The sequence below is a fragment of the Oryctolagus cuniculus genome, chromosome 3 (assembly GCF_051225735.1).
Source record: "Oryctolagus cuniculus isolate XC-2025 breed Fujian yellow rabbit chromosome 3, ASM5122573v1, whole genome shotgun sequence".
In the NCBI taxonomy this organism is placed as follows: Eukaryota; Metazoa; Chordata; class Mammalia; order Lagomorpha; family Leporidae; genus Oryctolagus; species Oryctolagus cuniculus.
This window is the reverse complement of record NC_142869.1, coordinates 115,667,522-115,681,669: the sequence shown is the minus strand read 5'-3', so window position 1 is coordinate 115,681,669 and position 14,148 is coordinate 115,667,522. Positions and strand designations below refer to the sequence as shown.

At 39.8% G+C, this 14,148-nt stretch overlaps 2 protein-coding genes across 25 annotated transcripts in view; one reads left to right on the top strand and one right to left on the bottom strand.

Annotated features, from left to right (window-relative positions):
• Positions 1–14,148, bottom strand: part of HTR5BP (5-hydroxytryptamine (serotonin) receptor 5B) — a 110,774-nt gene that overhangs the window by 40,988 nt on the left and 55,638 nt on the right.
• LOC100344545 (protein SET) lies at positions 6,960–8,578 on the top strand. The gene has a single exon (XM_002708991.5). It carries the CDS (start codon positions 7,015–7,017, stop codon positions 7,882–7,884), a length of 870 nt encoding a protein of 289 aa, XP_002709037.2. The 5' UTR covers positions 6,960–7,014; the 3' UTR covers positions 7,885–8,578.

Sequence of the window (14,148 nt, the reverse complement as noted above, 5' to 3'; positions counted from 1 at the left end):
GGGGCCCCATAGGGGATAGTGTACCTGCCAAACTAAAGGAGAAGTAAAGTAAAAAGAAGGGGCACATTTCTCTCTCCCCGATCACCCTGCAGTGCCATACTGTAACAAGCTGATAGTGCAGGCATCATTTTGGACATATATAACAGCTGCAACAGCTCCTATCTGTGCCCAGAAACTAGCTGAGTAGAGACTCCTGACTCTGGTGGGGAGAACTAACATAGGGTTGGGTGCTTGTGACTGTGGGAGGATTGTGTGCCAGAACTGTGAAAAGCTGAGGCTGTGTGGGAGGGCTCATGGTGTGGCTAGGACTTTGGGCAGTCACTGTGGGAGACTCCACATGCTCAGGGCTCCCTGGTTACCAGGTGAGGGACATTGCTGGGGAATATGAACTAATACTGAGAACTGCATAGATCCTCTATGTGGTCCTTGTGGCAGAGTGGATGAATATTCTACCTTCTGGGCCTAGTGCTCAGGCACTTATTTCCTTTGAGGAAAGAAGCTCAGCTAAGTAGAATAAACCTCCCCTCTGACAAAAACAAAAAGGAGATTTACCATGCCAAACCTGTATGTATCACCTTAGACACACCCTTCACCCTGGAGAACGGAACGGCGCTCCCTGGACACACCTACTACAAACCTCTAGATATTCACTGAAAGCAGGCATTCCACTAATCTACAGAAACTTAGTACAAAGATAAAAGCTGTCGGGGCTGGCGCTGTGGCATAGCACGTAAAGCTGCTTCCTGCAGGGTAGGCATCATATATGGGTACTGGTTTGAGTCCTGATGGCTCCACTTCTGATCCAGATCTCTGCTATGACCTGGGAAAGCAGAAGATGGCCCAAGTCCTTGGGCCCCTGCACCCACATGGGAGACCAGGAAGAAGCTCCTGGCTTCTGCCTTTGGTTCAGCTCACCTCTGGCTGTTGTGGCCAATTGGGAGTGAACCAGTGGATCAAAGACCTCTCTCTCTCTCTCTCTCTCTCTCTCTCTCTGCCTCTTCTTCTGTGTGTAACTCTGACTTTCAAATAAATAAATAGATCTTTAAAAACAAAGCCCACAAAAATAAAAGCTGCCACAGTGAAAAAACAAAGACACCAATGAGTATCTCCACAATATACGAATAACAAATACACCAATTCAAGAAACAAGACTAAAGAAGACAACATGATGCCCCCAAAAGAATACAACATTTCAATACAAGATTGTAAGGATGATGAGATGGAAGAAATGCAAGAAATGGAACTCAAAAGTTGTTCATAAGATTACATAGAAGTAATCAGAAGCAAATGCACAAACTACTGAAATCTATATAGGACATGAAGGAACTTTCTCCCATAAAATTAAGATCTTAAAGAGAAATCAAAATGAAATGAAGCATTCAAGAGAATAAAAAATGCAGTGGAAAGCCTTAACAGAATCAGTGAAGCAGAAGAAATACTATCCAACTTAGAAGACAAAAAGACTATCCAATTATATGATCAACTGTATAATCCAAATTATAAACAGAAAGAGCAAATTATATACAGAAAGTGGAAATTAGAAAACTAAGAAACACTGTTGGTGATCTACAGGATACTATCAAATGACCCAACATCTGGGTTCTAGGAGTTCTTGAAGCTGTAGAAAGAGAATTAGAAGGCTCTTTTAGTGCAATAACAGAAATTTGCTCTAATTTGAGAAAGAAAGGGACATCCAAGCACAGGAAGCACATATAACTCCTAATAAACATGACCAGAAAAGATCTTCTCCAGGAAACATTGTAATCAAACTCACCACAGTAAAACACAAAAGAAAAGATTCTAAAATGTGCACAAGAAAAACATCATTTACTTTCAGAGGATCTTCAATTAGACTCACAGTGGACTTCTAATCAGAAACCCTTCAGGTTAGGAGAGAATAGCAAAAAATAGTCCAAGACTTAGGAGAACAAAACTGTGAACCCAGAATACTATGCCCTGCAAAACTCTCATTTATGAATGAAGGTGAAAATAAAGACATTTCATAACAAACATAAATTGAGAGAATTTGTCACCACACGTCCAGCCTTGCAAACAATGCTTAAGGATGTGCTGCACACAGAAACACAGAAACATGGTCATCACTGCAAAAGAAAGTAAAGGAAGAATATCTCCCAGTAAAAGTACAAAGAAAATCCAAAGTAAATATAGGATTATTTTTGGAAAAATGGCAGGAAAAATTTTTTATCAACAGTACCTTGAATATAAATGGCCTCAACTCTCCAGTAAAAAGACAGACATGCTGAATGGATGAAAAAAAACAAAAACAGGCTGGCGCTGTGGTGCAATGGGTTAACGCCCTGGCCTGAAGTGCTGGCATCCCATATGGGCACTGGTTCGAGATCCAGCTGCTCCACTCCCTATCCAGCTCTCTGCTATGGCCTGGGAAAGCAGAAGAAGATGGCCCAAGTCTTTGGGCCCCTGCACTTGTGTGGGAGACCTGGAAGAAGCTCCTGCCTCTGATTGGCACAGCTCTGGCCATTACGGCCGATTGGGGAGTGAACCAGCAGATGGAAGTTCCCTCCCTTTCTCCTTCCCTCCCTCCCTGTGCATGTAACTCTGACTTTCAAATAAATATTAAAAAAAAAATCTATTGGCTACCTACAATAAACACATCTCACCAACAAAGACACACGCAGACTGAAAGTAAAAGGATGGAAAAAGATATTCCATGCTAACAGAAACAAAAAAGGAGCCAGTGTAGCCAACCTAAAAGACAAAATAGACTTTAACACAAAAATTGTTAAGAACAAAGAAGGACACTATGTAATGATTTTTATAAATGTGTATGCACCTAATTACAGGGAACCTGGCTATTTAAAAGAAATGTTAATGCATCTAAAGGGAGACTCAGACTCCAATACAATAGTAATGGACTTCAATACTCCACTTTCAGCAATGGACAGATCAACCAGACAGAAAATCAACAAGGAGACAGCAGAGTTAATCAACACTGTAGAGCAAATGGACTTAATAGATATCTACAAAACTTTTCATCCTACAGTTGCAGAATACACATTCTTGGGCATAGAAGATGGTGGTATAGCAGCAAGATATGCTGAGTCGTGCAGAGAGAGATTGATTAATAGAGGGGACAGTCAGGCAATGGAACCATGGAAGGTTGGTGCGGAGTGGCATGGAAGCATGCCAGACAGTGCCAGAAACCACACCAGGGAAAGTAGAGGTGCCTGAACTGCAGAAAGAGAACACAACAAAGAACCAGTGGTAGGATGGTGGTTGCTGCTGCTGCAGCCACCCTGCTACATCCGCTGAAGCCGTCCCACTATACCCACTGCACTCTGGGAATGCAGGTGAGACAGGTGAGACACAAGCACAGATGAATGGGTAAGCAAAGCAAAGCAAAGTGAATAGTGCTTATGGCTGTAAGGGGGAAGAGGGTACAATTCTGGGGGACAAACAGAGATTGAACATGCCACAATCCCTCAGTGTCTTTTCCCCACCCACCCACAACTGGAGCTGCAGTGGGTGGAGAGCAGCCATCTTGTTTGTTTGCATTCAGGAATTAAAGTGGTGGGCTGTGCTTTTGCCTCCTGAATGCAAACTTCAGTGGCAGGGACCTCCCCACCCGGGGATCAAGGATCACAGCAATTCAGAGTGACTTCCTCCCTTGTCATGCAGCGGGCACAGTGATGGGGTTGCTGAGCAACGGAGGCACAGGCACTCTCAGGTGAACAAAGGAACAGGGAGACTGGCCCCAGAGACTTAGTACCTCAAAGCCCAGGTACCAGCCTACTCAAGTACCCACCTCCCTCAGTTACCAGAAATAAACAAGCTCTAGAAGGTGGAGCTGCCTGCTTACACTGGCAATCAGCACAGACCCATTGCAGCCCATAGCAGAGGGAAATCAACTTAAAAATTAAACCAAACAGAAACCAAACATAAATGCTGAAGAACAAAGGAAAAATCCTGAATAAGAAAACGGAAGAATGTATGAACTCGCCAACAGAGCAGGCTAAACCATCCATTAATAGAGGCTGAAGAAGAAATTGAAGTCATGCCAGAAAAAGAATACAGGAAATTAATAATCAGATTACTTAGAAGCAATACAAAACAGATTCAAGATCTGAACGAAAACCACACCCAAGGAATAGAGATCCTACAAAGAAGCCAGAATGAAACACTGGAAATTAAAAACTCAATTGACCAAATAAAAAATACAGTGGAATCCCTCAGAAATCAAAGAGATGAAATAGAAGAGCGATTCTAAGACAAACTTCTAAAAATAATACAGTCAGATCAAACACAGGAAGAAGAAATTAGAAAATTAAAAATCACAGTTGGAGACTTACAAGATACAATCAAGTGTTTTAACATCCAGATAATAGGAGTCCCTGAGGGTACAGAAAGAGAATGGATTAGAAAGCAATTTCAATGAAATAATATCAGAAAACTTCCAACATAGGCAGATTAAAAGAAACAACCAAATTCAACAAATACACAGGAGTCCTAACAAATGTGACCAGAAAAGGAATTCACCATGACACATTGTGGCAACACTCAGCTCAGTGAAACACAAAGAAATCCTAAAATGTGCCAGAGAGAAACAATAAATCACATTAATAGGTAATTCAATCAGAATCACTCCAGACTTCTCATTGCAAGCCTTATAGGAAAGGGTACAATGGTGTAATATAATCCAAGTTTAAAAGATAAAGGCTGCCAACTGAGAATAATGTACACTGCAAAGCTATCATTTATGAATGAAGGGGAAATAAAGATTTTCCATGACAAACAGAAACTGAAAGAATTTGTATCTTTGCATCCAGCCCTCCAACACTGGCTGAAGGATGTGCTGCACACAGAAATACAAAAACAAGAACTTCACTACAAAAGACGACGAATGTTGAAAATGACACAACTAAACTACAAATACCAAAATACATAAACAGCTCTTCTTATGGAAACATGACAGGAAAAAGACAGTATTTAATAATAGTCACACTGAATGTAAATAGTCTCAACTCTAAAGTCAAAAAACAGACTAGCTGAATGGATTAAAAAAGAAAACCATCTATCTGTTGCCTTCAGGAATCACACCTCACCAGCAAAGATGCACACAGACTGAAAGTGAAAGGATGGAAAAAGATATTCCAAGCTAACAGAAACCAAAAATGAGCCAGTGTGGCCATCCTAACATCAGACAAAATATACTTTAACACAAAAGCTATTAAAAGAGACAAAGAAGGACACTATATAATGATTAAAGGATCAATCCAACATGAAGACATTACTATTATAAATGTATATGCACCTAATTACAGGGTGCTGGCTATTTGAAAGAATTACTAAAGGATTTAAAGGGAGCTATAGACTCAAATACAAGAGTAACAGGGGACTTCAATACCCCACTTTCACCAATGGACAGATCAACCAGACAGAAAACCAACAAGGAAACAACAGAGGTAACTGACACTACAGACCAAATAGACCTAGTGGATATCTACAGAGCCTTCCACCCCACAGCCACAGAGTACACATACTTCTCCCTGGTATATGGAACTTACTCTAGGATTGACCATATGCTAGGCCATAAAGGGAGCCTCAGCAAATTCAAAAAAAATGAAATTTCAGGCATGGAAAGCCAAGACACACTGGAAAAAAAAAAGACCTAAATGAAAGATCTCTGTGAGTGAGATCCCAGTGGAAAGAACAGGTCATCAAAGAAAGAGGTACCTTTCTCTGAAGGGAGGAGAGAACCTCCACTTTGACTATGACCTTGTCTAAACAAGATAAGAGTCAGAGAACTCAGAGGGCTTCCATAGCCTTGGAAACTCATGACTGGAGCATAGGGAGATTACTGATGCCATAGACAGGAGTGTCAATTGGTAAAGTCAACAACAGGAGTCACTGTGCACTTACTCCTCATGTAGGATCTCTATCCTTAATGTGCTGTGCACTGAGATTTAATGCTATAACGAGTACTCAAACAGTATATTTCACTTTGTGTTTCTATGGGGGTGCAAACTGTTGAAATCTTTACTTAATGCATACTAAACTGATCCTCTGGAAAAGAAAAAAAAGAAATTATCAACTCCCAACTTGACTCTCACTGGGATTAAACATGACAATAGGTCTGATCTGATTTCATCATCATTTAAAAAAATCATCTATTATTTTTCACTTTATGTTTCTGTGTGGGAGCAAACTGTTGTAATCCTTACTTAATGTATACTAAGCTGATCTTCTGTATATTAAGATAATCAAAAATGAATCTTGATGTGAATAGAAGGGGAGAGGGAGTGGGAAAGGGGAGGGTTGTGGGTGGGAGGGACGGTATGGGGGGGAAGCCATTGTAATCCATAAATCGTACTTTGGAAATTTATATTCATTAAATAAAAGTTAAAAAAATTGAAATTATACCATGCATCTTCTCAGACCACAGTGTAATGAAACTCGAAATCAACAACTCAAGAATCTCTGCATCATATGCAAACACATGGAGAATGAGCAACATGATTCTGAATGAGCAGTGGGTCATAGAAGAAATCAAAAAAGAAATAAAATATTTCTATAAACAAAGGAAAATGACAATACAACTTATCAAAACTTGTGGGACACAGCAGTGCTAAGAGGAAAGCTTATAGCAATTGGTACCTACATCAAGAAACTGGAAAGGTACCAAATATATGACCTCTCTATGCACCTCAAGGATCTAGAAAAACAGCAACAAACCAAACCCAAATCCTGCAGAAGAAAAGAAATACTAAAGATTAGAGAAGAAATCAACAGAATTGAAACAAAAAAAAATACAAAAGATCAGCAAAACCAAGAGCTGGTTCTTTAAAAAAATAAACAATAGACACAACATTGGCCCAACTAACCAAAAAAGGAGAGAGAAGACTCAAATCAGTAAAATTAAGGTGGTAATGGAAATGTAACAGACAACAGAAATAAAAAGAATCATCAGAAACCACTACAAAGAGGCAGTCCTCAGCTTCCTCCTGCCCGGCGCTGGGGTCAGCGTTTCCTGGGAGCATGGCCCCCAAGCGCCCGTCTTCGCTCCTTCCTCACGCGAAGAAGCCAAGAGCAGCTCCTGGCCCGAGGCCGGCGGACACATCGGCCTCTCGGGGTTTGTTGACCGGAGAAAAAGAACAACAAGAAGCAATTGAACATATTGATGAAGTACAAAATGAAATAGACAGACTTAATGAACAAGCCAGTGAGGAGATTTTGAAAGTAGAACAGAAATATAACAAACTCCGCCAACCATTTTTTCAGAAGAGGTCAGAACTGATCGCCAAAATCCCAAATTTTTGGGTAACAACATTTGTCAACCATCCACAAGTGTCTGCACTGCTTGGGGAGGAGGATGAAGAGGCGCTGCATTATCTGACCAGAGTGGAAGTGACAGAATTTGAAGATATTAAATCAGGTTACAGAATAGATTTTTATTTTGATGAAAATCCTTACTTTGAAAATAAAGTTCTCTCCAAAGAATTCCATCTGAATGAGAGTGGTGACCCGTCTTCGAAGTCCACCGAAATCAAGTGGAAATCTGGGAAGGATTTGACGAAACGTTCAAGTCAAACGCAGAACAAAGCCAGCAGGAAGAGGCAGCACGAGGAGCCAGAGAGCTTCTTCACCTGGTTCACTGACCATTCTGACGCGGGTGCGGATGAGTTAGGAGAGGTCATCAAGGATGATATCTGGCCGAATCCATTACAGTACTACCTGGTTCCTGATATGGATGATGAAGAAGGGGAAGGAGAAGAAGATGATGATGATGATGAAGAAGAAGAAGGGTTGGAAGACATTGATGAGGAAGGCGACGAGGATGAAGGGGAGGAAGACGAGGATGAGGATGAAGGGGAAGAAGGGGAGGAGGATGAAGGAGAAGATGACTAATAGAAAACACTGATGGATTCCAACTTTTTTTTTTTTTTTTAATTTTCTCCAGTCCCTGGGAGCAAATTGCCGTCTTCTTTTTATTTTTTTCCCTCTTGTGCTCAGTCTCCCTGTTTTTGAGGTCTCTTTTCTCTACACCATGGTTCTCACCTTATTGTGGGGAAAATACCTGAAGCAGAATACAATGGGAAAAGAATCTCTACCCCTTTCTGTTCCAAATTCATTTTATCCCTCTCATCTCGACAAAAACTGTATGGAATCAACACCACCGTGCTCTGCGGGAAAAAGAAACCCCCCTGCTCCCGGCTCTGCTGGAAGCTGGAGGGTGCCAGGCCCCTGTGTAGTAGTGCATAGAATTCTAGCTTTTCTCCTCCTTTCTCTGTATATTGGGCTCAGAGATTACACTGTGTCTCTATGTGAATACGGACAGTTAGCATTTACCAACATGTATCTGTCTACTTTCTCTTGTTTAAAAAAAAGAAAAAAAAACCTTAAAAAAAAAATGGGGTTATAGAAGGTCAGCAAAGGGTGGGTTTGAGATGTTTGGGTGGGTTAAGTGGGCATTTTGACAACATGGCTTCTCCTTTGGCATGTTTAATTGTGATGTTTAACGGACATCCTTGCAGTTGAAGATGACACTTTTAAATAAAATTCTCTCCTAATGAAAAAAAAAAAAAAAAAAAAAAAAAAGAAACCACTACAAAGAGCTGTATGGCAACAAATTGGAAAAGCTAGAAGAAATGGATAGATTTCTGGACACATACAACCTTCCAAAAACTGAGCCATGAAGACATAGAAAACTTAAACAGACCCATAACCATGAAAGAAATTTAATCAGTAATAAACGTTCTACCGAAAAAGAAGAGCCCAGTACAGGACAGCTTCATTGCTGAATTCTACCAGACATTTAAAGAACAACTAATCCCAGTTCTCAAATTATTCAAAACAATTCAAAGGGAGGGAATCCTCCCAAATTCTTTCTATGAAGCCAATATCACCTTAATTCCTAAACCAGGAAAAGACGCAACAGAGAAAGAAAACTAGTGACCTATCTCCCTGATGAGCATAGATGCAAAAATACTCAACAAAATCCTGGCCACCTGAATCCAACTACACATGAGAAAGATAATTCACCCAGACCAAGTGGGATTTATCCCTGGTATACAGGGATAGCTCAACATTTGAAAAATCAATGTGACATCACATTAACAAATTGAGGAACATAAATCATACGATTATCTCAATAGATGCAGAGAAAGCATTTGGCAAAATATACCACCCTTTCATGATAAAAATTCCAAGCAGATTGGGTTTAGAAGAAGCAGTCCTCAACACAATTAAGGCAATTTATGACAAACCCATGGCCAGCATTATATTGAATGGGGAAAAGCTGGAGGCATTTCCATTGAAAACTGGCACCAGACAGGGATGCCCACTCACCACTGCTATTAAATATATTCCTAGAAGTTTTAGCCAGATCCATTAGGCAAGAAAAATAAATTAAAGGGATATAAATAGGAAATGAGGAAGCCAAACTATCCCTATTTGCAGATAACATAATTCTATATATAGGGGATCCAAAATATTCTTCTAAGAAACTATTGGAACTCATAGAAGAGTTTGGTAAGGTAGCAGGATACAATGTCAATGCACAAAAATCAATAGCCTTTGTATATACAGACAATGCTGTGGCCGAGAAAGAACTTCTAAGATCAATCCCATTCACTACAGCCACAAAAACAAATACTTAGGAATAAACTTAACCAAAGGTGTCAAAGATCTCTATGAAGAAAATTACAAAATATTAAACAAATAGAAGACACAAAAAATGGGAAAATCTGCCATGTTCATGGATTGGAAGAATTAATATCAAAATGTCCATTCTTCCAAAAGCAATAAACAGGTTCAACGCCAAACCAATCAAAATACCAAAGACATTATTCACAGACCTAGAAAAAATGATGCTGAAATTCATATGGAGGAACAGGAGACCACTAATAGCTAAAACAATCCTATACAATAAAAACAAACCTGGAGGCATCACAATTCCAGACTAAGACATACTACAGGGCAGTTATCAAAACAGCCTGGTACTGGTACAAAAACAGATGGATAGACCAATGGAACAGAATAGAAACACCAGAAATCAATCCAAACATCTATACCCAACTCATATTTGACAAAGGAGCTAAAACCAACCCCTGGAACAGGGACAGCCTCTTCAACAAATGGTGCTGGGAAAACTGGATGTCCACATTTCAAAGTATGAAACAAGACCCATCTTACACCATATACAAAAATCCACTCAACATGGATTAAAGATCTAAATCTATACCACAACACCAAATTAATTGAGAGCATAGGGGGAAACCCTTCAAGACATTGGAACAGGCAAAGAATTCCTGGAAAAGACCCCAGAGGCACAGGTAGTCAAAGCCAAAATGAACAATTGGGATTACCTCAAATTGAGAAGTTTCTTTACATCAAAAGAAACAGGAAAGTGAAGATCCAACTGACAGAATGGGAGAAATTATTTGCAAACTACACAACTGATAAAGGATTAACAACCAGAATCTATAAAATGATCAAGAAACTCCACAGCAGCAAAACAACCCAATAAAAAGATGGGCCAAGGACCTTAACAGACATTTTTTAAAAGAGGAAATCCAAATGGCAAACAGACACATGAAAAAATGCTCAGGATCTCTAGCCATCAGGGAAATGCAAATCAAAAACGCAATGAGGTTTCACCTCATCCCAGTTAGAGTGAACCTCACACAGAAATCAACAAACAAATGCTGGAGAGGATGTGGGGGAAAAGGGCACCCTAACTCACTGTTGGTGGGAATGTTAACTGGTAAAGCCACTGTGGAAAACAGTATGGAGATACCCTAAAAACCTGAATATAGACCTACCACATGACCCAGCCATTTCACTACCGGGAATTTACCCAAGGGAAATAAAATCAGTAAAAAAAAAAAAACTATCTGCAACTCCATGTTTATTATAGCTCAATTCACAATAGCTAAGACATGGAAGCAACCTAAATGTCCATCAACTGAAGACTGGATAAAGAAACTGTGGGATATGTACACTATGGAATACTACACAGCAGTAAAAAAAAGGATGAAATCTGGCCCTTTGCAACAAAATGGAGCAAGCTGGAAAACCTCATACTCAGTGAAATAACCCAGTCCCAAAGAGACAAACACCATATATTCTCCCTGATGTGGGAGAATTAATAGCACAGCTAAAATGAAAGCTAAAGAAGCGAAATAGTCACTTTTAGAACTAATGTCCTCAAGAATCCTTGACCTGACTTTCAAGAGACAGTTAACTATTGTTACTTTCTACTGTGTATATCCTTTTTGTTTTGTTTTGTTGGTTGTTTTTTTCCTCTGTTCTCTCTCTCTCTCTCTCTTTCTCACACATCTCTCTACTTCATACTATATGCTGAATTCTCTATGTAACCAAGTTAATTATATGTATTTTAAAGCAACTGGAAAAAGATCCCAGTTGAAAACAAGGGAGGGAGTAAGAGATGGAGGAGGTAGTCTAAAACTGTAAAACAGTACAGTTCTGCATACAGGCATATAGACTTACCTCTCAGTGTGAGCCTAAGAACTAATCATGGGGCTCTAAACTCTTAAGAATCAGTGGTATAAACACCATCTTCACTGTTACAATGATCATATTAAATGTTAAAGGCAACAGATACACCGGTTTATGTTTAAAAGGGACAACATAAATAACATCAAGTACCCGGTAAAAATAATAGAATTAAAAAGGGAAGGAAGAGGCCAGCTCTCTGCTGTGGCCAGAGAGTGCAGTGGAGGATGGCCCAAGTGCTTGGGCCGTGCACCCCATGGGAGACCAGGATAAGTACCTGGCTCCAGCCATCGGATCAGCGCAGTGTGCCGGCCGCAGTGCACCGGCCACGGGGGCCATTGGAGGGTGAACCAACGGCAAAGGAAGACCTTTCTCTCTCTCTCACTGTCCACTCTGCCTGTCAAAAAAAAAGGGGGGGTGGGGGAGGACCAACATGGAAGCAGTCCACACAGCAGACTCCTAGAATGACTTTCGCAGTAAATAACACTGACCTCAGAATCAACCCATAAGGCTTCCTGGTCAGGCTGAAAGGCCTGCAAGAGCATCTCAGGCATGGAAAGACAAAACTCTGTGGAAAAAAAAATCCTACATGGAGGATCTCTTTGAGACCTCAGAGGAAAGGAAGGGTCATCAAAGAAGGAGACACTCTTCTCTGAAGGGAGAGAACATCCTCTTTGTTTATGGCCGTGTCCAAACACTGACAGAGTCTATGCTCACAAAAGGCCTCCATAGCCCTGGCAGCCCATGATAAGATCCTTGGATGATCATTGACATCATAAAAAGTGTTCATTGTTGTTAAATGAACAACAGTAGTCACTGTGCACTTGCTCCCTAGGTGGGACCTCTGCCCCTATTGAATTGTAATTTGAGAATCAACTGCAAATTCTCTCCCCAAACTGTACTCTATATGTTGTGTGTGGGTGTGGGGGCAAATTGTTGAAATCTATGATTGGCATAGAGTTGGTCCTTTGTATATAAAGTCATACTAAAAATGATCCATAATGAAGGAGATGGGGAAAGAACCACTGATTTCCTAAAGTTGTATCTATGTAAAAATGCATTCATTAAAAAATACACATTCTTCTCAGAAGTACATGGAACTTTCTCTAGGATTGTCCACATACTAGCCCATAAAGCAAGTCTCAGCAAATTAAAAATACAATGAAATCATACTATGAATCTTCTTGGACCACAATGGAAAGAGACTGGAAATCAGCAACTCGGGAATCTCTACAGCATATGCAAACACATGGAGACTGAACAACATGCTCCTGAATAAACAATGGTCACAGAAGAAAAAAAAATTCTGGAAACAAATGAAGATGACAAAATAATATATCAAAATTTCTGTGAGGCCTGGTTCTGTGGCATAGCAGGTAAAGCCACTGCCTGCAATGCCAGCAACCCATATGGGTGCTGATTCGAGTCCCGGCAGCTCCACTTCCCATCCAGCTCTCTGCTATGGCCTGGGAAAGCAGTAGAAGATGGCCCAAGTCCTTGGGCCCCTGTACCCGCATTGGAGACTTAGAGGAAGCTCCTGGCTCCTGGCTTTGGATCGGCGCAGCTCCAGCTGTTGTGGCCAACTGGGGAGTGAGCCAGCAAATGGAAGACCTCTCTCTCCATCTCTGGCTCTCCTCTCTGTGTAACTCTGACTTTCAAATAAATAAATCTTTAAAAAATAAAATGAGATACAGCAAAATCAGTGTTAAGAGGAATGTTTATAGCAATTGATACCTACATCAAGACATTGGAAGGGTACCAAATAAATGAGCTTACAATGAATCTCAGGGATCTAGAAAAACAGCAGCAAACAAAATCCAAAATTAGTACGAGAAAAGAAATAATTAAAATTAGGGAAGAAATCAACAAAATCGAGTCCAAAAAAAAGAATACAAATGATCAGCAAAACAGAATTGGTTTTTTGAAAAAAATAGACAACACATACCATTGGCCCAACTAACAAAAAAAAAAAAAAAAAAAAGGAAAAAAAGAAAGAAAAAGGAGAAAGAAAACCCAAATAAAATTAGAGATGAAAAAGAAATGAAACAAAAGACACCACAGAAATAAAAAGAAATATTAGAAATCACTATAAAGAGCTGTATGCCAGCAATCTGGGAAACCTAGAAGAAATTGATAGATTTCTGGTCACATACAACATAAAAGAAATAGAAGAAGATACAAAAAATGGAAAAATCTTCCATGTTCATGGATTGGATAAGTCAATATCATCAAAATGTCCATCCTTCAAAAAGCAATTTACATATAAAGGATCCAAACGAATCCACTAAGAGGCTAATTGAACTCATAGAAGAGTTTGGTAAAGTGGCAGGTTATAAAACCAATGCATAAAAATTAATAGCCTTTGTATACACAGACAATGCCAGGGCCGAGAAAGAGCTTTTAAGATCAATCCCATTCACAACAGCTACCCAAAAAATAATGTAAAATTTAACTGATGTCAAAGAGCTCTATGACAAGAACTACAAAAAACTAAAGAAAATAAAAGACAAAAAAAATGAAAATATCTTCCATGCTCATTGATTGGATCAATCAATATCACCAAAATGTTCATAGTACCAAAAACAATTTACAGATTCAATGTTATACCAATCAAAATACCAAAGATATTTTTTTTTTGACAGGCAGAGTGGACAG